Here is a 24366-nt window from a genome sequence, read left to right on the forward strand (position 1 = left end):
CAATATTCATCAGCCTTCTTGTATAGCGAAAACAATTTGATTATATGAATTACTTTGTTGCTTGATTTCAAGTACAATTTCTTCATCTAAGCTATCATCGTTTGACTTTTACTCTGAACCTTGCTTTTTGAGGTAGAGCCTAATACGAGTTAACATTTGTAGGTGATGAGGGTCCACTTCTTCGCAATCCATAGTACCACGTCCCTCCCCTCCTTCAGATATATATAAAAAAAAACCCCCCCTCCACCTTTTGGAAAAATGAAATCCCTTTGAAGATATAAAAAATCGCTCATTGGCGTTGCGCCTACTGTATTTTGCCGTACATTGGGTTGTAAAAAAAACGCTCTTTGGTAGCGTGTGCAATTTTTAATACGAATAGGAGGCATATTGATTTTGGTAAAACCAATTCATGCTAATTTTGATACGTTATGTTGTTGGTAATAAGTTTATTAATAATGGAAATGAGAAGCCGAATTTGCTGCTTAAATACTATGGTTTTGCACCTTCGTTTCGCTACGGTAAAATCCTCGTTTAGATTAACATTACCAAATATTGGGTTAGATGCTTAGCTGCCATGGTTTTTCACCTTCACTTTGTTACGGTAAACTGCCTTAGAGGTCAATGTTACCAAATGTTGAATTAGATACGTTATATTCTTAGAGGATAGACTAAGCACCTCCTCCAAACCCTTTCCCCAATGGCGGCTTCGCCGGTAGTTTATTCACCTTGAAAGGTACTCAATTCTTTACATTTTTGAAAGGGTATGATTTGTTTGTCTACTTTTTTTGAATGTTATACAGATTCTCGTTTTCATGCACTTGCTGTACGCAAGGAAGAGCCGTATGCACACCGTTTTCAATGAGATCTCTTACAAATGGGTTCTTGCCATTGGGGAAACGATTGTCGATCCATTTGCTTGAGCGCTGTACCAAGCTGATCCAAAGGGATATCAATGTAGTTGCTTTGACTATTTTGAATGTTCCAAGTGCAAACTGCAATAAAACACAAAGCACTGGTACTACCAAGAAAAACTGCTGCTCCTTAAAGACTTTAGGTTGGCGCGTGTGCTACAAGTCAAGGATATAAGTAAAACCTGGGGCTTGAAGCTTGGTGCAGCAAAATTTGAAAAAGGTGAATGGGGGGGGATGTCAGGTACCTTTCGACAGAAAACGTCCAAGAGAACGCATGGAGCCAGGAATTGACGAGTATGATGGTACAAGCCGTTGAAACGCTTTTGCATATAAACTAAACAGTGTTATTTTTGGTTCCATCTAACGAGTGTTACATGCATTATTATCGCTTCTGGTATCAAGATGAATAGCTACGGTATCATTGTCTAAATTTTAGTATCATCATTTTTTTTTTCCTCATGAGCGCAAAAATATCTACGTAACGAGGCCGTCGATGGCAGCCAAATTGATGCACTGCTCGTATATCGCCTGTTTTGAGAGGAGGCTTGTTTTTTTTTTTTTTGATAGCCCAAGTTACTCGCAGGTCGAGGTAAATGCCATACTTTTATAAAGGGGGTTATTCTGCAAGCAAGGCGGAGTTGTGTTAAATCCAGGTACATGAAACAGGCAGGCACACACCAATGCTCAGATCAAATGATTGGATCAAAATATATTACAAACCTTGTCAAACAGAAAAGATAGATTCAAGACATAAACAAACACACGAAAATTCTTGATAAAAAGTCATTGAACCGACTTGAATATGTTCCCTCCCTTCTTTTTCATTATGTAACTGCCTCATCCCTCATTGCTTTAACAAGCTAGACCTTATCCGTCGAAAGCGTTATTTGGAGGAGAAAGCTATAAGAGAGAAAAAAAAAAAAAAAAAAAAAAAAAAAAAAACTTGATATTGCCATCTATAGCACCATCACCGGCAAATTCTTTTAAGCTGGGATCGCGATTTTTTATTTTCTATATGATGTTGTTTTTCAGTGATTGATTTTATCAATGGATTGCACCTGTGTGCCTTCCTTTTTTAATTGACGTTCAAGCAATTGATCCCCTAATCTTTTGCGTTCTTCCTCAGATTTTGTGGCAGTAGTAGCGTCTCCTCCTGCTTCAGTGCCATTTCCTCCTGCTCCTTCTTTTTGTTGTTGTCTTTGTAGCTCCAATTCCTCATTCCATTCAGGTTTTCTCATAAACTGCCTAAATGTATCTGCAATCATGAGCGCATCTGTGGATGACAGGATGCTACTTGATTGATGAGCGTCACTGTTGAGGCCCAATTGCGGCTTTTCTGATGTGAAAGAGGCTTCGTCTTGACGTGGAGACAGTGATCTGGGCGACCATAATTGTTGTGTTGACGAATGAATGGAGGAAATATCGCCTGATCGAGATTTACTATTAGTTGCAGCGGCGGTACCAGCAGCCATGGCAGCAGCAGTTGCTGCTCCACCACTCGTACCTGTAGAAGCAATGTTTTGAGATATGGCTACATGGGATTCATTTTTAGTAGGTGTCAGAATCAAGACTTTCTCATCGTCCCCGCCAGCGTTATTGGGACCAAGTGCCATCATACTTCTTCGGTTTGTGTTGCTTCGTTTCTTGTACCTCTTGTATGCCCAAATTAATGCAGCTACGGCAGCAATGAACAGCAATGATGCAATGACAATGACAGCAATGGCCCATCCTGGTAGTTTTTTGTTGTTATTGTTACTCCCAGATGGTGCAGCTGCAATGGAAGATGGTGCCGATGTTGGACTGGAACTCATCGTGGTCGTTGATGGTGTTGTTGCAGTTGTGTTACGAGAAATTTCTTTAAGTAGGAGATTGTATAATCGATTAAAATAAATAAATGGAATATATATATATATAAATACACGTTATAGTAGTACTTACGTATCAATGTAAAGATCTGAGGTACAGGAAAAAAGTTATGCTGAGTGGGTATTAATGCAAGATCTGTTTGAATATCGTAATCAGCGCCAACTATATAGAAATACATGATCCAAGAGACATTGGGAGAGTTATCGCTGATTGGAGATGGGTACCAAGAATTGTCAATATGTTGTACAAGGACACCTTTGGTTCTTTCTTGGCCGGGCCAGGTTTTAATGACTTCATAAGTGCCTTCAGTGGGTTGATGGAGTAGATATAAATCGAGCGTATTCTATTGAGGAAAACGTTAGGCATTTTGCTGTTTCAGGCCATGTCGTTGGACATACGTACGTATTGATTTAGAGTCGGATTACTGAAAGAGTGGTTGTTTCAGTCAACAAAAAAGAATAATAAACAAAGAAAATGAGTTGTTCTGTATAAACACACACGATACAATTTCAACATGAACATTTACTTCCACTTCCAGGTGATTTCTTGATCTGTATCGTTCATCCATATCGAATCGAATGTTGGTGAACAAATTGATATTGTATTATTTTCGTTTCCACATGATCTAGAAGCCACAGCTATAAAAATAACATTTGAAATAAGCTTTCTCACATAAATTTTGACTAGTAGTGAAGAATTGCGTACCTTGTCTTTTCGATAAATCAAAGGCAACGGTTGTATTTATTAACAATAAAAAACATGTACAAGAGTATATTAATTGAAAAAACATCTATGGGTAATAAATATAAAACAGAATAAAAAAGAAGAAAAAAAAAAAAAAAAAAAAAGTACAAAGAGAGGAAAAGAGGAAGAAAATATTCAAAGTGAAATGTAAGAAGAGGAGAGACGGGTGGGCTTGGTGATGGGGGGGAGGGGTTCTGTACATTTATGTAGCCATCCAATCAAAATTCTCAAAAAATATTTTCCTAAAAAGGAAATTGGCAGTAAAGATTCTTAAAACGTTTCACAAAAAGCAATGGATTGATAAATCCAGGGCTGTCCAAGTTTTCGTTCATTTTACAATTGTAATTCAAGGGATGATAAACAGATATGTTCAATGCGTATTTACGAAATGCACTAGGAATAGCTTTTATCTCCTAAAATCATGCGTTAATCCATCAGTAGAGGAGTATTATCAGGTTCGTGGAACCTGTTTGTGGGTTCACTATTTATATTGGCCCTATTTACAATGACAGTGATCCAGCCATGAATGATCGCGCATCCACCAGCATTCAGAATCAATCACATTGCTTCATCTGTGACTTGACAGCAAGAAGCGGTTGAATACGCAAGCAGATGTCATACTAAAAGCAAAACTCCATGATGTTGATAAAGTGGAGAGTAATGATGACAAGGACAACGATAGCCTGAGCACGACTGAAGGAGCTGTGGCAATTATTGCGAGCACTAAGGCTGTTGATAGCTATTTAAGAAATATTCCAGGGCAATTGAAAAGTAAAGTACACTAAGGGAGAGCATGTTGGATGAGCATCATAAAATGTCCAGAAAATGCCATTCTACCAGAGAGAAATGTAGATATTTTAACTTGGTCACAATGGGCCTATTCAAAGAGATATAGCTTACTTGCACCATTCAGAACCAGAGTACTGTAACCAACTCGGCCAGTTTCCTCCAATCGTTGCGACTCAGCAATGTGGGTAACTGATCTTGTAAAACATATCTCTCTCACACTTTTTTTTTTTCTCTTGATTACATTTTCTTTATTTCATGGAAGCTTACTTGGAACATCATCACTTGGTATTGCAAGACTCGACCGACTCAATTCGAGGTCGATACATCACATCCAATGCACATTTGCCAAAGGGCACAGAAATCATCACTTCGCAGCCCCTGGGAACCGTTGCTTTGCCGCAAGCCTTGAATGAGTTTTGTAATTATTGCTTTCGAAAGCAAACATCGCCTCCACTGCAACGATGCTCACAGTGCAAAAAGGCCTACTTTTGCGACATGGCTTGCTTCAAAAATGCTTGGCTCAGTTACCATCAATATGTGTGCAAAGCAAACGTCACCAGTCGCGACGCTGAAGATGACATGGACCTAGAAATGTTGGAACGAGTGGCATTGAATATTGCAAGATATAGAAAGAGACAAGAGCAGGCGGCAGCGTATCAGTCATCAGCGACGGGCGACGGATCAGAAGAAACGGTGGAGATCACAATGCAGGCCTTTTTCAGTCTTGTGGGCCATGACCACTTGCAGCAACGCCATGTGAAGGAGAAATATACATTGTTGGCCTCGGAAGCACTCAAAAAACCGTTTATCCAGCAAACAGGGCTGACGTTGGATCAACTTGTGCACTACCTCAACGTATTCAAATCAAACAACTTTGCCATCAACGACACCGACATGTTTGCTATTGGAGAAGGCACCTATCCAATCGCCGCCCTGTTCAATCATTCATGTAGACCCAATGCTGTGGTCATGTTCGAGGGTGCTCTTGCTTCCATCCATGCCATTGAGGATATCGAACCCGGTGCCGAGATTACGATAGCCTACGTTGATGCTGCTCACTCGAGAAAGTATCGCCAAAAGTCGTTGCAAGACAAATACTTTTTTCAATGTACATGTGAACGATGCTGTGCAGGCGAGGCACGACCTTATTTGAGCTTGATTGATACATTGCTGGGCGATGAGGAATCAGATTGGGATCGTGCACAACAGCTATTAGCGCAACACCAAAAGATAAACAGTAACGATACGGCAACAGCCATGGACAAGAGTGCTCGCATTTTACAAGAAGTGGAAGAATGGGACCTGTTGGAGATGTGCAAAGAGTACGACAGAAAGAGCGATGGCTGTCCTGATCCAACAAAGCCTTTGACCATGGCCAATTACACACACTACTTTATTCAATTCTTTGCACCGTATTTGTTGACTTGGAACCAGCCTGAATTGCACCAGCAACAAGTGGGACTCACACTCAAGACATCGTTGACAGACTTTGATGATCCACTGCCTGCGTTTGCAAGACCTCCCGTTCAGTCCACCTACGACGAGATCATGAAGACGGCCATTGACAAAATGTTGTCGTATCCCACCCAGAGCGGCACCATCATCCCTTATCGTCTCGATACATTATCCGTTTGCAGCCGTTTATTCTACGACGAAATGGCTGAAGGACACTGGCAGAATGCTGTCAAATTGGGCATGTACGTCTTGATCCAGTACTGCTTGATCTATCCCCCTTACCATCCCATGCTGGCGCAACATTTCCTGGTCCTTGCAAAGGCATGCTGGAACTCGATCATCCAGTCTGAGCTGATTGGAGACAATGTGAAATTAGAAAAAGTCTATGAAAGAGGTGTTCGACGATGGATCATGTCCTCCAAAGAGACCGTCGCTGTGGCCTTTGGTAAACATGGCAAATTATGGCGAGAAGTGCTTGAACTGGAGTGGATCTTTTTGAGAGAGCAAAAGTTAAAGTAAGAGAGGTTTATTTGAATGATTGATTTACATTAAACAAGCACATGCTGTCTATCAACGAAAAAGTAATATTTGATTTGAAATCCTATGCCAATGCACAAACTAATGCACCACAAATAAAGCAACATGCCAAAAAAGCTCGTTAAGCTGTTCAGCTGTTCTGTTATAAATAAGCTGTCGTCCATATTGATGTGCTGCTGAATCGAGTTTTGCATCGCTGGTCCCATCAACAGAGCGTCAAATTGAGGCACATCAATGCGGGTCAAGCGCACATAGCTATGTCCAGCCTGTGTATCCGTGTTAGTGTACATGCAAACAAGCCCACTATGGCAGCAACTTACTATCCAAGTCAAGCCTTGTTCTATGTTCTCTATTTTAGTCAATAGCAAACATTGCGTCAACTCCTTTGCTGGCGTTTCCAAGAGTGTGCCACCCAACACAGTTTGAATTAGTGTGTGTATCTGCTCCACCACATTGGAAAGCGTGTCGTTGATCGTCAGTGCGGAGCTCTTGATGATACCAAAGGCATGGCTATTCAGGTCTGATTCCGTCTCGTTTAGCCACCCATTGATGCTTGCAAACTGGTGCGAGGCTGTGCTGGTCCATTCTGCTGTAGCATTGACTGTCCATGCTTGCAGCTTGGTGACGAATTCAGCATATACCTGTTGCGATTTGGATTCAATAAGCCAGGCCAACCCATAGGTCATGCACACGCCAGCGACACCAACCACAAGACAGTAGACTACGATGGGATGACTCATGAAATGAAACAGTTGGTGTAACCGTTGCTTTCGCTTCTGCCAGGGGAGCACGATGGTGAAGGTGGTCCAGATGTATCTGTCCAGTAAGTCTTGTATAGCAGCATTCTTATCCGTTTGGTAAAGACTCAAAAACAGGGAGCGCGCTTGTGCCACTTGATGATGGCGACAACGGATGGCCACCAGGTTAACTATGGTGAATACCACAACAAGGCCTACCAGCGCGCCCAAGGTGATGTAGATGAAATAGGTAAGCTCGTGTTCTACATGATTGATTGCTGACAAAAGCTGATCCGATTGACATGGCTGCTGTTGAAACTTGGCTGTGGTAACAGCAGTAGTGATATTTGTCATCAAGGGCGGTTGCCAAGCATCAAATGTAGCATTTAATTGACCTTGCAAGGCATTGAACGGTGTGTCAACCCACGATCTAATCACGGCATTGTCATCCTTGAACCATGCTTCAATCTTGTGCTGTGTCGTGTTGAGAGATTCAGTCCAGCCTGCCGTGTGCAAAGTAGATTCATCGAGATGTAGAAATGAGGTGACACCTTGGGCCACTTTCTGAATGGGTCTAGCAATCTGTGTAACAACTGAGAGGATGGAGCGAACGGCTAAACCCAATAAGCAGCGGTAAGTTGATTTGTATAGGCTTATCAGCCACACAACCACATTTTCAATCACATTGACAGCTGTCGACAGATTCCGATGGATATTGTCCTTGGCTGTATAGACTGAGTGAATAGAGGCTTGCAGCAGGATAGACGGCGCATTGTATATCTGCTCGGACGATGTATTAATAGAATCACAAACAGTTTCAAGTCGGGATCTTGAAGCATTGAGATGGGTTGAGGTGTAGTTTAGCAAGTAGATGAGACTACCAATCAAGGTAAATAGGGTGATGGTGCTGATTTGAAGCCAGGCAAGTGCATACTGCTCGTTCAATGTCCTCAACATGTACAGAAGGTTATATAAACTCGGTCAATTTTGAATGGTTTTAATTGGTGATTGGATCAGTGGGATGATTTGGGGGGGGAGGAGGAGGAGGAGGAGAAGAGAGAGTTTGTGCGCAAATAATGCTGGATGCTTGCTTGCTTCTCTCCTCTTGGATTTATATATGAAATGGACATGATAATGAGCCAACAACCCACTGCGGGCATCACAATGAAACCAATGCTTTTTGCTGCATCAACAAGCAGAGCGAAATTATACGAAATTAAACAATTAATGAAATAACAAATATGCTTTTCAAATTGATTTACCAAAGGAAAAATAGACTGCATGCGGCTTTCAGACTTTAAACAATTCCATGTTTCGCCCAATTTATCGCTCAGCAGTAATCCATATTGTATAAATATTTAATGGTGCTTTGTTCTTTTCCTTTTGTTTATCTTTTTCCTTTTTTTTTTTTTTTTTTTTTTTTTCTTTCTTTCTCTTCTCTCTCTTTCTCTCTCTTTCTCTCTCTCTTTCCTTTTCTCTCTATATCAATTCATCATCAGCAATACAGTGTGGCAGACTCATTACCCTACATCATGTTGAATGAAGATTTCGTGCAAACTCAAAAGAACAACAGTCAAGAGTCTTCGCCTGATCCAGTTCGAATGCAGCAGCATGCAGAGCAGAATACAAAGAGCAGCAATAACAAAACTACAAATCTGGACAACAATAAATTCAACTACCCAAACTCGCCACAGCCATCAACATCTCAAATAAATCATAATTCATCATACCATGCTACCATCACACACCCCACCAAGAGACGTACCACAAGAAGAGTACAAGCGTCAGTTTCTTCCTTGTCTTGTCCTCCTCCTCAAAATAGACTGGCCTTTATCAATGCTGTGAGAATGGCCTGGTCTCTCCAGATCAAGAAACGAAAAAGGTCATGTAACATTATCCAGAAGCATACTACCAAGAAATCACGCCAACATCAATATCAACACCAGCATCATCAGCATCCACCACCGCCAACACCCACCTCCATGAATAGTAGCGATATCAGCATTGTAAAGAATAAGCTGGATTTCCCTCCAATCACCGCTGAGGCATTGACCGAATTGTCAGTTTCACAATTATTCAAGAGCCTTCAAATTCGACATGATCTCTTGATCGACCCTCATTTAACGTTTCGGCCCAACATGACTCTGGAAAAGAGCCAAGAATCTGAAATCTACTGGCGTCGTTTAGACTACCTGATCAAATATTGCGCCACCACAACGCCAGCAGAGGAGTCTGACGATCACTATCAACTCATCTTCCTCGTTCGAAATTTATTGACCGAGCTATCGCTTATTTTAACTTCATTGATCTCGCCATTTCCCAGCCACCCCATTACGTCCTTTGTGTGGAATTGGCCTCAGCACATTTCAGAAAGTGCCATCTTGGCTGTCTTGGATCCAGATTTGGTGCATCAACAGCTGATACAAGGGTGTCTCAATGTGGATTTCAAGTTTAACTTTTTGCATTCGATCCTCAGTCCACTGTGTCCTGATCAGGCCGAGCGTATACAGCGATTGGTGGACGACCAAGAGTATGCAAGAGCGTTGGAACTGTGTTTTTTGACACTGGAAACCATCAAACTAGTAAGTCGTATGTTGCGAGCGATCGACATGGATCCACAGGACTCATGTGCATCTTATGATAGGATTGTGCCAACAAGGCATTGCATTACTATCGTCCATACCTGATTGAAACTGGCACAAGCCTCGAGTGGAAAATCTTCCTGAGGCAACTAGACAATCAAGAGATCACCATTTCCTCTGTGTCTGAATGGATGTCTTGCACATGGGACAGACTGGGTCCAGATGCCAAGTTCATCCATGTATTTCGCACAGGTAAGCAAGCCTTGCTGAACCATGAAAGTCCATGTCCATGCTAAAAAAAAAAAAAAAAAAAAAAAAAAAAAAAAAAAAAAAACGTCGGTTTTTTTTTTTTTTCTTTTTTCCAGGCTTACTCAATTTGGTGACAGATGACCATGACACAATGGCAGCATTACAATTGACGCCATGCTCATTTCCCATCACGTTTTGCTATGACGAAAAGCGACTAAAGCATCAAATGCGACATGAATTCCAAAACATCATTGTGATCGGTCTACTCTTGATGCCCTATCGTCTGATGGCAGGTAAAAGGGCAAGGCAGTCTGATCTGGATCATCTCAAAACCACCTACTCCAAGTTGCTCAAGGATGCCTCCATCGCCAGCGGCCGAGTCTCTTGCTTCCATCTTGCGCTCCATGCATGCAACATGGCTAAACAGCTAGATCCTGCCAACGTCAGCCAAGATGTGATTGAACAAGCAAAATACTGGTCAAATTGGATGAATCAAAACTTGAGAAACACATCGCCCGTCTATCAAATCATGTATCACCGCGTGAGATCGATTATTTTAGACGCCATGGCACAGGGCACATTTGACAGCATTGCTGCCACGCAACATGCCACCATGGGATTGGAGCACGAAATTTCGAAATTGGGTCAAAAGCTGATTCTGATAGCTGATTACAATTTGCGTACGTTTGGTGCATTGTATACTTATTTGTTACCGAGCATTCGCCATAAAGACAATAGAAAAAATAAATAAGCCTCGGCTTCTTGCTTTATTTTTTTTTTTTTTTATCCTGTCTTTTTGTCTCGTTTTGCTTTGGCTGCTGCTTCTTGTTTTTTGACGTGATCCAATTCTGCTATAAACCTAATTTCTCTCTCTCTGAATTAGCAAGCTGCCATGTCTTTCTTGTTTAGACGACACACTCACCATTTTATAGTCACAAATAGGCAAAGTGCTAGTAGGAACAATGCAATGACATGAGGATTGCCTCTTGTGATAAAAATCATAAATAAGAGCGTTGCAAACAGTGCGTAAAATGCGTAAAACATGATTCGAATCACTCCACTCGCTGTGTATCCGGGTGTCATGATGGATTTAATAATGTCGCCTGCAAGGCCATCTGCCTCTATTTCGTATGCTGGTGCTGGAGGCTGTTCTGTGTTTGTTGACATTAGAGTGTTGAAAAATTCAAGCGTAAAAGGGGAGGGGAGGGGAGGGGAGGGAAAAGATGAAAGTTCTTGCGTTTTCGTAGTTGGCTGATGGTGCTCATCCCTCCTGAGTGTGGTTCTAACTCCGGAAGTCTCAACTTGAGAGCTTGTTAAAGTAGTAGTGTACAGCATACGTCTAGTTACTAGCCGTTAGATCATCATAGATTATGAACAGCTTATATCAACGACTTTGCACAAGCTCTTATTTCTTGATGCCGTTACTGCTCCTACTCCCAATACACAGTGTAGCGTCTACTCTTATTTTTTATTGCTCTTCTTGTGCTTATTATTATTACTGCTCCCGTTTCCCCTGACATGTTTATCTTTGATATAGCCACATGCATCCAACGCTGTCCGTGCTACATTATTGATGTCCTTGAATCGATCTGGCCCCAGATGGATACCACCAAACCATCGAGTGACCACCACCACTACATTCTCTACTTCTAGTATCTGCATTAAATGCGAAAGGCGGCCTATTGTATATATCGATATCAGTAAGAGCGCATGTCATTTGATAAGTGGTGTGTGCCATTACCGCCTGCAGCCGATTCACCATCATCGTCATTGTCCTGTAGCACTTTTCCATCAGGCATGGTGATCCGATATGCCAGTATATTGTGTGTCGCCTTGGCAATCTTCTTGTTCTGTAACAGGTGTGAAACCACCACTTTGACTTCATGTACTGTATGCACTGTTGCTACATGGGCAACAAAGGATGATTTTCGATCCACCAGAGCTTCACTTGTGAAAATAGGCGGGGCTGCTTCAGTATGGTATTTGTTGGGCTGCATTAAGGATCTAACAGTAGGTCTATCATGGGCTTCATCTTCATCTTGGTCTTCTGGCAGGTCATGCACAGGTTTCTTGTACACATAATCCTCTGGATTGTAATCAAACACTGTTTCCTCACTGTCCTTGCTGTGTCCAGTTTCTGCTCCATTGAGTTGCTCCATTGATTGTGCTAATGGATCGGCACTCTCGTTGTGATCTTCATTGGTTTGTTTCTCTACTTGATCTTCCAGATAGTCTCGGAGCCAACTAATCCATTCAAACAAAACAACCTCGGTAGGATGAAATAGTGACTGAAAACCGGCATCAATCTCATCCAGCATCGCATCGTCAATCTTTTTGGTACCACAGTAAATGGAAGATAGTTCATACACGGGCATGTCTTGGTTCGGGTAGGTGGGTGGCAGGAAGAAACGTAATACTACTTTGCGTGGTGATCGCAAATCGGGCTCATCTTCATCCAGATTCAATGTGTACTTGAACGCGTTGGTGGATGTTGTGTCTCGCTCAAATGCCTCGGGAAAAATAGCTTCCAATGCCATCATTTCTTCATCTTGAAGCTGCCTGTTTTCAGATGCTTGTTCCTCGTTCATGTTTATAAAGTAATTGCTGTAGAAAAAAAAAAAAAAAAAAAGAGACAACTAATGTAAATGTCAGTGTAAAGTTTTTTTTTTTTTTCGGAAAATCAATAAAGTTTTATTTTTTTTTTTTTTAGTGTGTAGTAGTAGTAGTAGTAGTAGTAGAGTGAATATGATACATGAAGTGTGATGTGTGTGTGTGTGTGTGTGTGTGTGTGTGTGTGTGTGTGTGTGTGAAAAGAAGGGAATTTACAGCTTAATATATTGGTAATGCTACAGAAATTACAGTATGGAAAAAAAAAAAAGGGAATTACACATTGGACATGAGAGAGATATTTAGTTTTCTACTTTGATTTTCTTGCTAGAATGGTCATCCAAAGGGGCATTGCGATTATTGTGGGCAGATTGAATAATCGACCTCTTTCTAAATTAGTACATACAATTTAGTAACAATCATCCAGAATCCAGTGTAATGGTTACCTTATAGTTTCATTTGTTCTATTGCCGCCAAATGGAGAGGTCGGCATCATGAAAGTACCGGCTGAGTTGCTGCTGTTACTATGGATCGGGCTCATCATGAAGTTGGATTGATAAAATTCGGGATAAAATGTGGATGGTGAAGGCAAGTTTTGTACAAATTGACTTGGTAAAGCGGAAGGTGGAGGTAGACTATTGTTATACTGTAGCAGAATAAGAGGTTAGTTTTCTTTTTTGAACTGGAAAAATTGACGCACATCATCTTACGTTGGCATCTTCCTTGGTGTTACCATCTTGTTGCGTGGTCTCTGCCGGTATGGTCACTCTCAGTTTCGGTCTTTTCTCGGGTGTTCCAGGCTCTGATCTAGGAGATTGATCTGGTGAAAACTCTTGCTGAGTCGTTGCAGGTGAACTATTGGGAGAATGATACAAGCCAGGTGTGCCCAATGGATACATCAAACCTGTGCTAGAAGCAGTGGTGGCGACGGTGGTGGTGGTGTTGGCAGCAGGAGCTGTAAACGATCTTTGTAATGTAGTGGGATGTTGCTGAAACAAGTACATTTGTTGCTGCTGGATTTGATGATGCTGATGAAGTTGTTGAAACTGTTGTTGGTGATGATGGTACATGTGATCATATGTTTGTGGTTGAGCATTGACGGGCGGAGGCATCACTTGTTGTTGCTGTTGTTGTTGTTGTTGTTGTTGTTGTTGTTGTTGTTGTTGTTGTAATACAACAGGTGGCTGCTGGTGCATAGTGTAACCATTACCATGAGGCGTATACGAAAATGACATGCCAGATTGAGTCGGGACCATCTGCGCAATGGGATGATGTTGCTGTGGTTGATAAATGTAATGCTGTTGTTGAACAGGTTGTGCCATCATGATGTGATGACCGAATTTCTCGTGCTTTGTTGCTTGCTGATCATTGGGATCATGCTCAGAGTAAATTTGTGATTCAACATCGTCTTCATTCTTGCTATTGTCCGCATTTTCGATAAACTAGGATAAGAGTGAGGTTAATTCACACAATCAAGACACTTTGTCCACTCGACAACATTACATCTTGGTTTGTTTTGATTTCTTTAGGTGCATCGTTCTAGCATGATGTTAGTATGGCTTATCTCTAGTGTGTTTTGACACGCTTATTTTTTTTTATTTTTTTTTTTTACCTCATTGAACTGATTCATCAATGTTGTCATGTCTGAACTAGAGTACTGGATCATCTTGTTGTTGGAGGGAATGATCACTAATGCTACCTCACAATTACACAACACACTCAATTCGTAAGCCTTCTTCATCAGGCCGTGCTTTCGCTTAAGAAATGTAACTTGTCTGTTACGATCGTCTTTGATGGGTTGAATTTGGATTTTTTTACGTCCCATAATGTCAAATACAACGGCTACGTGTTTAGGGGAAATAAAAAGAGTGAGAGAAAGAAGAAGAAAATCAAAGCCGTGAAATGACTTGATAAAAGAGGGGCACCATTTATAGTGAAGGAACCTGAAAAATTTTCCAGATAATAGCCTTGGATGTTGAATTTCATAGTGCTGTTATTAATAGATCTCGCAAATCACAAAAGAGCCACTCCGTTTCAATTAAAATTCACAACGCGTAAGGATAGCAAATCCCTCCTTCACTTTTTTGAGTAATCAAACCATGTGTTTTGTATACATTTGCAGCACAAGAGAGCACAACAAGCAGTTTATTTATAACATGGCATAAATTTCTATTGTTTTAATTTAATATTAAGCATAGCACATCAATGCTAAACTTGAATCTCCCCCCCCCCCACCCTCTTTCTTTCGATGCATTTTGGTGCCTGTAATTTTTTCTTTTTTACTTTTTTTTTTTTTTACTTTTCTGACAAATGGAGTCGTTTCAAAGCCACTAGAGTGGATGATTAGATGAGCAACAAAAGTGTGTGGGAGGGTACCCTTAAAAATTTTTTTATGGCTGAAACATGGCCATTGATGAAAAGAAGGAAAACACTTGGCAAACTTGTGTTTTGCCCTCGTCTTTTGACCCCTCCTCATTATGATTCCGAAACACCAGATGCCCGTGGTCCTCCAATGTCATGCTGGATAGTGCCGTCTAGAAAGCGTTGAGTTAGAAAAACATGCGAATGGCCAGTGCACTCGACAGTGATCTCTTGGAACGGGTAATCAAATCGTATGGCATAGGTCACAGTAGGGTCGTCTTGTGTGATGACAGATCGGATCCAGTCCAAGACTTGATTAGCAAAATTCAAACAAACAGATGGATTCTAAATAGGACAGTTAGAATGGCCGCATGGGATTGGTAACATGTACATACCCAAGTATTTCGTTTCTCTCTCACTTGTCGAGGTATCTCCAATGTCTTGAATTGCACCACATCCAATACAATGCCTTGATCATCTCTAAACCCACAAATGACTCTGGGGACTCCTATCAAGAAGGATTGGGCCCAAAACTTCAATAGCTTATACCTGGTATGCAAAAGATATTAGTTTAGTATTAAAAAAAAAAAATTTTTTTTTAGCTGATAAGCGGCTATCTGTGTACACACACACACACTCACTCACTCACTCACTCACTCACTCACCTATCAAAAGAATATTGATTCCTTTCTGATTCAATCACCCTAGATGTCTTTAACTCTATGTAATTACTAGGCTGCTGTAACGGATCTTTTGGTTTTACATCTACATGACAGAACATTCCATTCAACGCCTCGCATACGTTTTTTTTTTTTGACATGTCTGTATTACCTCTGCAGCAATCCACTTCCGCTCCCATAATTATAGAGTTGCTTCCCAGTTTCGTCTTTGCTAGTATGCAATACTGTATGTTTGTATTGGCGCTTGCTGTTAGTCTTTCTTGCAGCTCGGGGTCTTTCTTGGTCATTTCATGTGGTGGTTTGGTCACAGTACACAAAGTTTCAAATCGGTATCCCCAATAGCTCATCAACTTTTGGCGATCAGATGCTTGATTCTCTGAATTCTTCTTTTTGTCGGTTACTTGCTCTTCCATGTAGATGGTTCCCTACAGAATTCGTATCTCAGTGGCATTGCCCTGCATCATACTTTGTGAGATAAATTACATTGTACTTTGTTGCTCGTAATTCCCAGGGTTCTTTTCTCGAATAGGGAGTGCACAATATCTTGGTCATAATACCGCGCCATGTTACAATATCAGCAGTGATTTGGTTGTCGTCAGGTTGTTTCGCATTAGCGTTGGTTAATGCGTCCAGTAATGTGTCGATATGCTCGGGAATGCTCTCATCTCGTTGGATCATTTTATCGTATCCCACGTTCAGGTCCTTTTTATCTGAGGTTGGAGGGTAGTAGTATTTCTACAAGGTCCGAGTTAACGTATGAGTGTATGCACTTTATCTAGATGTTGGGAGACTTGGTACCATTTCTCGGTTGTCAAACCATACGCGTCTCTCGTGGTCGATGCTATAGGACGTAATTTCTTGTGGTTGCTTGTACACTGGAAAACTGCCTTGGTATGACTCTGTGTGGTTCAATCGAAAGCTCGGATAAGCATCTACTCTTCTCTTCTTATGCTGGTGTGGTTGCTGATCATCATTGCTCATATTTCTTTGGATAGATTACAAATGAAAAAGAGGGGGGGGGGCAAATTTTTATAGCTCACATGCGGCTATTTAAAAAGATCTTTTATTGATCATGTTGGATGTTGCTGTTGGGCATAAGCGATATTTCAGATGTTCACTAATGACACACGATGTGGTTTTCTTGGTGTCTGCATTGTTGTTGTTGTTGCTCGTAGGTGCAGCATGGTTGGGATACGTGATGATATAGTCGTCCAATCCAGCCAAATCAGGTTCAAACGATTGCACAATGCGAACAATGACTACACCAGGCTCTACATGTAAATGTTTGAGTGTATAATTCGCTCATGTGATACATCAAAGGCACATTACCTGTCCATGGTGATAGATTCAGCTCTACGTTTGTTGCCAATTTGAAGCAGTAGGGCGTCGTTTGTTTGAAATGGCCCGGAGCGGGCCAGAACATGAATGTCGATTGATCAGGCAAGATGAATTCAATGGCCAACTGACTCGTGTCGCTACAATTAAAGACATCTACTTCCAAATGCAGTTTAACAGGGTATTTCGATGCAAACTTGAATGGCTTATCTGGATTTGATTGCGGTAAAATGATTTCTGCGGTTGTCCGTTTGACAGGGTTATTGAGGCATATATCTAAAGGTACAAATGACTAGGTTTCTGGTGAGTCAAAATCAAGCAAGCAAGACATAGCAGGGTAATGCGTGTACTCACTGTGATGAATGAATGTAATAGCGTCATTTTGGTGGTCGTGGGCGATTCTATTGCTGACGATAAATCTTGCTGCAGTTGACTCAGAATTGCATCATCTTCAAAGTTGAATTCCTGCTGAATAAGTTTGGCTCGCTGGCGAAATGCTAAAAGCATGTTTTTGACACTAAATGAATTGTTGTTTGAACTAAAGTAACATCACGTCAGTCGGCCAGGGTGCCACTTAGAAAAAAAAAAGTCATCCTATCAACTTACATTGGCAGTTGCTTCAGTATCCCAAATATCCAAATCATGTTTGCCAGGATACGGAAATACATGGCAGCATGCAGTGTGTCCTTGGACAGGCCCAAGTACGTATGCTGTATGGTGTACGAATGCTTCAGGAGTGATGCGGCAGCGAGTTGAGCAGTGGAAGCATAGGTTGGTGAAGAATGGCTCTGTTTCACTTTAATCACAATTTGGTAGCATTGCAAATAAAGTTGTGCCAATTCAGATTTGCCGACGAGCAGTGGCTTTAAACTGGTAATGTATTTGAAATTTCGAATGGCTACATCGATGGTGAGCAGTGCTGTTGATAATTCATTGCGTTCAACTTGAGTTTTAATCACTTGCAACATGTCGATGGTGGCCGTCATGTAACCTTCTGCATCATCTGCTACTAATTTCTTTGCTGAGGCTAGTAAAAAAAAAAAATATATAAAAAAAAAAAAAAAAAAAAAAAGCAAAGCCTATTTAGTATGACAAACAATAAACCTGCTCTCGTTCAACTTACCACTAAATGTCATGGGTAAACAATCCACATCACCTTCTAGCTTAATACCGGTAATCTTGTATAGTTTCTAAAGTGTATATTTAGCATCATGCCACTCCACTTGTCACTAAAAATAAATGTGCTTTGTTTGACAACAAACTTACTCGTAAATCGGGTATGCAATCTGGGTATTTGCTCTTGAAATAAGCAAAGTGCCGAAAGATGTATTTCGGTAGATGGTGAAGCATCTTGACATTGGACGAGCACGCATTGACAATCAAGATGACATAGGCTGTATACATGGTATCCTCCACATTGGCTTCTTTTGGCAGGTATCGTTTATCCAATCTCAGTAGATCAGGTACCAGTGTTTCCACATAATCATCATGCCGTTTCCCGACATCTCTCAAACATCGGTAAATCGACAAGACATCCATTGGATAGCGTTTGGTGTTGGCTTCAAGTGCATCTAAAAGTGTTGTCAGCGATATGGGCACCGTCAATCGCACAACACTTGATAAATCAACGCCTGATGTTTTAGTCAAAAAATCCAACAAACCGGGCGAAACATGTGATAAGTCTTACGTGAAGAGTTCGTGTGTCGCTTGTCTTGCTAATGGATCACTGTCTTCTAACGCGCCCACTGCAATCTCCAACTGCTCCTCATCAAATTCAAGTGTTGATTTGGTTCCAATCTTACGCAAACTCTGAATCGCATTGAGTCGGATCTTATCGATATCATCGTTAAACATATCTGTCATATGTTAATCACCTAGGTTTCATTCTACCATCTATTCCAGCTTACCAACGAGAAACTCTACCGCTTTCTTGGTCAACTGCTCATTATACATGCACAACTCACAAATAGAATCTATTATTTTGTGTCAGTACTGCCATGGCATCAAAAAATAGTGCCAAGTGTCAAATGGCTCTCTCTTTACCAATGGCTGCGTTTCTCACTTCCTGAAACTCGTCTTCTAAACCATGAATAAACGAACCACACGCCCCTGAATCCAAGATATGAAATTCATCTGATTCCACATCAATATCTCCCTCCGCCACTGGTATCTGTCCATTGGCATACTTCTTTTGCTGCTGCTTATATCGCGGTAATCTTCTTTTCAAATGCGACATGATCTGTTTACTGAACGTTTGGCTCAACATATCAGGGCCCACATGTTGATACGATGCCATCATGACACACGCCTTTGTCCTCACTGTGATTGCTGAATCATTGACAAGATCACACACCTTGTTGAACGCATCATCGATCAAACGTGTTGTTTCGTTCACTTCTTCGTGCGCTAATTTCATGCGATGTTCGGGATACAGTGAGCTCAACACACCCATCAAATTCAATCCACCCATACGCACTTCTTCATAATCGTCTCGCAATGAAGCAACGGACAGGTTGTAAATGGCTAGATCCAGTGGACATCCTCTTAGGTGCATTTGGACAAGTGCATCCAGTGCACTTTTCCGTACGCGCGGGTCACTGTCTCGAGCATAATTGCTGACAATCTTCTGTACCTGCATTTCTGCCATGGTGGCATGGTGGGAAAAGACAAAGGGCAATAGTGACAAGAGCGAGATGCTAATCGCTCGTACTTTGTGATGCGAATTGGTCAAGTCGTGTGTGAGATGATCGTATAATGTGGATACCAATGTCGCGCTATTGGCCTCTTGCGTGATTTGTCGATTCTATAGTCAAGATATATCAACAGGCTGATCTATGCGGCTATGCCAAGTTGTGCTTGATCTGCCATGGCATTTACCTTTGAAACATGATAGATACAATTATACACATGCCATTTCACCTTGGTGGATTCGGTATTGAGCTATTTCCCATCATCAGTCAATGTGCATGGTTGCAGAATTCACTGTCTTCACTTGCCTCTGCCAGCAAACGAGTCAGAACAGCCAACGTATTGACATTCGGGTATCGAGAGCATTTTTCGACAAGCAAAATCATCATTGCTTTGGCATCGCCATCTTGCTCTTTTTCTAGTCGATGTATGATGATTTCTATAATTTCTTTTTGTTGTTGTACTGTAAATAAGGGTATCTGTCTAGCGATGGCTAACAAGCACTGCCAGTTTAAATATGCGTTTAATTCCATTATGCTTAGTTGTTCATTGTCGTCTCGTGTACCTGTATGCGCTGATTGACATGATTTGATTCCAGGTCGTTCAGTCGTAACTAGACACAGTTTATCAGTAATTACTTTCATCATTACAATACTACGGTGATTACATTCGTCCAATTGACTCCATCCGCAGCATGGTTTTCGATAGGGGCACTGGATGCGATACTAGAAAGACACGCACCATGGTCAGTAAGGATGTTCGTTCGCATGGATCTAGGATCGTATTTACCTTGATTTGCTGTTCTTTTGATCAGTTGAATGCAGACTGCCTTGCTCCAATGCTCTCTTCATGATATGTGTATGCGAATTTAGACAGGTAACTGACAAAAGAGCATAAAATTTACATTGAAACATTTGGAGGGACAAAAAGGCTTTTCAATCTGACGTCACGAGACTACAAATGTTCATAAAAACTTTATAGTTGGTGTTTCCCATCAGGCATTTTACTTTTTTTTTTTTTTTTTTTTTTTACTTTTTAACATGAGCGGCTACCCTTATCCCATTGATTTGAATCGACAACCTATACAGATTCAACCAATGCCACAACAACAGATCATGCCTCGGCCCATTGTGCCTCACATGCCATCTGCTGCGATTGCTCCTCAACCACAACAGCAACAGCAACCATCGCAACCACTTGCTGCTATGCCTCAGCATCACCTCATGTACAACGCTGGCCCTTCACCCAACATTCAGGGCTACTTTTCATCTTATTCAGCACGTATCAAGCAATCACAAGAGAATGCACTCTTGTTGCCCGTGAGTTACGTTACCGGAAAGAAGCATCGTCTGGGAGGAGACTCGGACGATGATTTTGAAGACATGTTGGAAGACTCGGACAATGATGACGATTCAGACAACAATGAAGAAAATACGAGACAAACGAGAGCCAATGCAGCAGCAGTAGAATCCGATGCCAAAGTGTTGGCAGCAATGCAGGAACAACAAAAAAAGTTACCAAAAATACCACACAAAAAAAACATGCTATATCCTCAAACGACAGACTTTTTACACATGTCGGAAGTGTCTGAAATGCTGGTGCCTGTGCGTTTAGACATTGATATGGATGAAGTGAAATTAAGAGATGTATTTCTGTGGAACATGAATGGTAACTTGGCGCAGGAATCAATGCTTCATAGCACACATTAACACGCTTCTTTTTTTTTTTTCTCAACAGAACAACACTTGACACCTGAAATGTTTGCAGAATTATTATGTGAGGATTTACAGCTGGAATATCACAAATTCACAAAGCCTATTGCTGAATCGATCCGCGCCCAAATCTTGGATTTCGAATCGATTCAAGAGTCTGAATTGCCTAATGGAGGTAACAATCAAATAGTCGAGATCAATGTGAGTGTGTCCCCTCTTAGGAAAAGAAAAGTAAAAAAAAAAAAAAAAAAAAAGATCTGATGTATTGAAATGTTACTGTAGTTGGATCTTCAAATTGGAAAAGTCAACTTGCGAGATAAATTCGAATGGGATCTAAACAACATCAAAACAAATGCTCCTGAAATCTTTAGCAAACAACTGGCCTCAGAGCTAGGCCTTGGAGGAGAATATGTAAATATCATCGCTCATGGTATCCGAGATCAGTTATTTAGGCATAGAAAGAGACTTGTTGAAGAGGTAAATAGCATAATATATGCTCTTGGCCAACTGTTGTTTTTGACGAATTGGAAATAGTTTGAAGGATTGGATAGACGACACCTGCCCAGTGAAGACGCGCTTGACAGTGGATATAGAAAGATCACAGATGCCACAAAATGGGCACCCAAGCTTGAAGTGCTGTCGAACGATGAATTGGAGAAACTATTGATTGCTCAAGAGAGAAATATTAGACGCTTACGTCGTGAAACTAGATTCAAGCGTAATAGTAGAAGATCAAGAAACTAAAAAAGAGGAAAAACTGTACATATTATCATTTAATAAACCAAGATTGGCATAGACTCTACTTTTGCTTCTCACATTTGGTGTTTGCATTTAGATGAGCCATTTGCAGCAATTAAATCTATGAAATATATATATATATATATATATATATATATATAAAAGTGCCACAAAAACAAAGTGGAGTAGCTAGGCTGAACTAGAGTATCTTTCTCAATTCGCAATTCCTTTTTTTTTTCTATGAGCTTTCAAGAGCACTGTTGATTGCATTTAATGATGTTGTGAAGAAAGGCGCCATTCTTGTCATTAGCCTAAGGAGGATGAGCGGTTTAAGATTCAGATATACTTCCGCTCCCAAATTAACCAGATTCTGTACAAAATCGACTTAATCGATCTTTCTTGGCAGAATCGACTGTATAAATTGTGATGATCATCCCATGCTTTCTATTGCTTTCCTGGAGTGCGTTTCAAGACGCACTCAACGGTGCTAATGAAGAGAGATATTTTGAGTAAATATATTGAGCAATATTAGAAAATACAAAATAACGTTTTTAGCCAAAATGTTGAGGTTTCACATATGAAGGTCTAACAAAGTTTCAAGGGTTGCTTTGGATCGAGGCAAATATGTTGATTTAATACATGCTGCTGTAGTGAAAGTCTTTTGATGAAAATCATGAGGTACCCCTCATGGTTTGGAGTCGATTTCTAGAGATGTTTTTCTGGTCTCAAAAAAAGGTCAGCGATGGAATCCGTAAGCAAGCGCTGAGTGAGAGTGATTGACTGGTACTCTTTTGATGGTTTAAAGCGGCTTTTAACACAAGAAAACACGGCTCAACTGCACACAAATTCCTGTGCGATTTGCATACTTTGAAGTAGTGGGGCGTATTGCTAGTATACCGTCTGCTCGTATTTGAGTTGATTCCATCAATTTATACGTAGAGCATTGTAAAATAGTCAGACTTGCAGTTATTATTATGTAGGACTTTTTTTTGCATGATAATATAAATGCTTGTATTATAGATGAATAAAAGACCATATCTTTTCTTTCTTTATTCTTTGATGACTAATGTCTAATGTTCACTATTCAACATGCAATGCTAGCTTTGCTCTCCATTACCTTATAATCCATATGCTAATTTGAGCTACCCAGCAATGGCCATCTGCTTCATATACTTCTGCCCAACACATCATTGGCTTCTGCATCAACTTTTATGTGGAGTGTAACCCTCACGTGACCCGTTTGCCATCAGGAAATAAATATACTTGACCATGCAACCCTCCCATCAGTTTTTTATACACTATGTTTACTTTAAGGAACCATTTTGTCAAGACAACAAAAGTAATTCAGTTTGAACTGTACATCAAAATTCGAATGCCTTTTATGCTAAACATGATGATAGGCTCGGTGGTATTCATCATCGCATCAAATCCTGCGTGATTGGGAGTCAAAAACCAAAACCTCGTGTATACAACAGACATACGATGATATAACATGGTCGCCCATGAACTTGCTTGGAAATACACTTGGAGACGATGAGATCAACAATAATACTATACCAAGAAATAGTGCCCTTGTGCCGCCGTGTTGGCATCATGTCTATTTCCCACCTCGTACATTGGAAAGCGATTTGGCACTTGATGGTTATGAAAGCGAATTCTTCCCACCAGAACCGTTCTCTCAACGTATGTGGGTAGGAGCAAAGATGGACTGGAATCCCGCGAATCCTCTTAGAGTGGGAGATGAAGCTCACATGACCACCGCTTTAGATCATGCTGAGCTTAGAGAGGGACGCATGGGAGAGTCTGCTATGGTGTGGATAAACAAAGATATTTCAAATCAAATGGGATGGTCCATGCGGGAGCAAAGATGTCTAGTGTACCATCCAAAGCAAGCGACCACAAGTCCACCCAGAGGCATTAAAAGTAAGTTGAACTGATACCTAGGCCATTCTTTACCGCGGCTCATTTTTGAACATGTATAGTTAAAAAAGACCCGGATTTTCAACGACAAATCACACCTAGCTCTATATTATTATTTCGATATTCAGCACTTACATTCAATTCACACAAGATTCACTTTGACTATGAGTATGCAACGAAAATAGAGAAGCATCCAGCGTGTCTAGTCCATGGACCTCTCAGTGGCACATTGTTGATCGATTTGTTACGAAAACAAGTGCCCCAAGCTTCTATCACTTCGTTTGAATACAAGTGTTTGACACCTCTTTACGTGAATCAGCCCATGACATTGATGGGCAAGAAATCAGCAAACGGATACGAACTATGGATTGAAAACCATTTGGGCAACTTAGCCGCCAAGGGATCAGCGAGTGTCTCGACTTGATCAAGAAAAGTTTTATTTACACGGAATGATG

At 40.9% G+C, this 24366-nt stretch overlaps 11 protein-coding genes across 11 annotated transcripts; 4 read left to right on the forward strand and 7 right to left on the reverse strand.

Annotated features, from left to right (window-relative positions):
- Window positions 1-1939: 1939 nt before the first annotated feature.
- SOK1 (Protein SOSEKI 1) lies at window positions 1940-3341 on the reverse strand (the record flags this gene model as incomplete). The annotated part of the gene is made up of 4 exons (XM_064819646.1): window positions 1940-2766; window positions 2850-3120; window positions 3180-3201; window positions 3304-3341. The coding sequence occupies 4 exons, from the start codon at window positions 3339-3341 to the stop codon at window positions 1940-1942; spliced, it is 1158 nt and encodes a 385-aa protein (XP_064683566.1).
- Window positions 3342-4565: 1224 nt separating this feature from the next.
- ATC70_000228 (uncharacterized protein) lies at window positions 4566-6284 on the forward strand (the record flags this gene model as incomplete). Its single annotated transcript, XM_064819647.1, has 1 exon — window positions 4566-6284. One exon carries the CDS (start codon window positions 4566-4568, stop codon window positions 6282-6284), a length of 1719 nt encoding a protein of 572 aa, XP_064683567.1.
- Window positions 6285-6313: 29 nt separating this feature from the next.
- On the reverse strand, window positions 6314-7996 carry ATC70_000229 (uncharacterized protein; the record flags this gene model as incomplete). The annotated part of the gene is made up of 2 exons (XM_064819648.1): window positions 6314-6568; window positions 6623-7996. The coding sequence occupies 2 exons, from the start codon at window positions 7994-7996 to the stop codon at window positions 6314-6316; spliced, it is 1629 nt and encodes a 542-aa protein (XP_064683568.1).
- A 575-nt stretch (window positions 7997-8571) lies between these two features.
- ATC70_000230 (uncharacterized protein) lies at window positions 8572-10621 on the forward strand (the record flags this gene model as incomplete). The annotated part of the gene is made up of 3 exons (XM_064819649.1): window positions 8572-9621; window positions 9684-9873; window positions 9987-10621. 3 exons carry the CDS (start codon window positions 8572-8574, stop codon window positions 10619-10621), a joined length of 1875 nt encoding a protein of 624 aa, XP_064683569.1.
- Window positions 10622-10653: 32 nt separating this feature from the next.
- On the reverse strand, window positions 10654-11037 carry RAI1 (decapping endonuclease targeting mRNA; the record flags this gene model as incomplete). The annotated part of the gene is made up of 2 exons (XM_064819650.1): window positions 10654-10729; window positions 10793-11037. The coding sequence occupies 2 exons, from the start codon at window positions 11035-11037 to the stop codon at window positions 10654-10656; spliced, it is 321 nt and encodes a 106-aa protein (XP_064683570.1).
- A 294-nt stretch (window positions 11038-11331) lies between these two features.
- ATC70_000232 (uncharacterized protein) lies at window positions 11332-12458 on the reverse strand (the record flags this gene model as incomplete). Its single annotated transcript, XM_064819651.1, has 2 exons — window positions 11332-11549; window positions 11612-12458. The coding sequence occupies 2 exons, from the start codon at window positions 12456-12458 to the stop codon at window positions 11332-11334; spliced, it is 1065 nt and encodes a 354-aa protein (XP_064683571.1).
- Window positions 12459-12779: 321 nt separating this feature from the next.
- SFH1_1 (Chromatin structure remodeling complex protein sfh1) lies at window positions 12780-14302 on the reverse strand (the record flags this gene model as incomplete). Its single annotated transcript, XM_064819652.1, has 5 exons — window positions 12780-12867; window positions 12924-13123; window positions 13188-13919; window positions 13981-14016; window positions 14090-14302. 5 exons carry the CDS (start codon window positions 14300-14302, stop codon window positions 12780-12782), a joined length of 1269 nt encoding a protein of 422 aa, XP_064683572.1.
- A 650-nt stretch (window positions 14303-14952) lies between these two features.
- ATC70_000234 (uncharacterized protein) lies at window positions 14953-16499 on the reverse strand (the record flags this gene model as incomplete). The annotated part of the gene is made up of 6 exons (XM_064819653.1): window positions 14953-15183; window positions 15234-15387; window positions 15504-15603; window positions 15670-15943; window positions 16002-16253; window positions 16317-16499. The coding sequence occupies 6 exons, from the start codon at window positions 16497-16499 to the stop codon at window positions 14953-14955; spliced, it is 1194 nt and encodes a 397-aa protein (XP_064683573.1).
- A 69-nt stretch (window positions 16500-16568) lies between these two features.
- On the reverse strand, window positions 16569-20392 carry YAP1_1 (DNA-binding transcription factor yap1; the record flags this gene model as incomplete). The annotated part of the gene is made up of 14 exons (XM_064819654.1): window positions 16569-16789; window positions 16848-17145; window positions 17208-17391; window positions 17460-17880; window positions 17977-18043; window positions 18120-18468; window positions 18541-18709; window positions 18761-18826; window positions 18897-19656; window positions 19731-19793; window positions 19850-20044; window positions 20107-20154; window positions 20209-20266; window positions 20331-20392. The coding sequence occupies 14 exons, from the start codon at window positions 20390-20392 to the stop codon at window positions 16569-16571; spliced, it is 2961 nt and encodes a 986-aa protein (XP_064683574.1).
- Window positions 20393-20581: 189 nt separating this feature from the next.
- On the forward strand, window positions 20582-21997 carry ATC70_000236 (uncharacterized protein; the record flags this gene model as incomplete). The annotated part of the gene is made up of 4 exons (XM_064819655.1): window positions 20582-21209; window positions 21279-21454; window positions 21536-21730; window positions 21788-21997. 4 exons carry the CDS (start codon window positions 20582-20584, stop codon window positions 21995-21997), a joined length of 1209 nt encoding a protein of 402 aa, XP_064683575.1.
- A 1294-nt stretch (window positions 21998-23291) lies between these two features.
- On the forward strand, window positions 23292-24335 carry ATC70_000237 (uncharacterized protein; the record flags this gene model as incomplete). The annotated part of the gene is made up of 3 exons (XM_064819656.1): window positions 23292-23330; window positions 23392-23914; window positions 23974-24335. The coding sequence occupies 3 exons, from the start codon at window positions 23292-23294 to the stop codon at window positions 24333-24335; spliced, it is 924 nt and encodes a 307-aa protein (XP_064683576.1).
- Between the last annotated feature and the right edge of the window lie 31 nt (window positions 24336-24366).

This window comes from Mucor velutinosus (assembly GCF_035048745.1).
Source record: "Mucor velutinosus strain NIH1002 chromosome Unknown tig00000041, whole genome shotgun sequence".
Taxonomy (NCBI): Eukaryota; Fungi; Mucoromycota; class Mucoromycetes; order Mucorales; family Mucoraceae; genus Mucor; species Mucor velutinosus.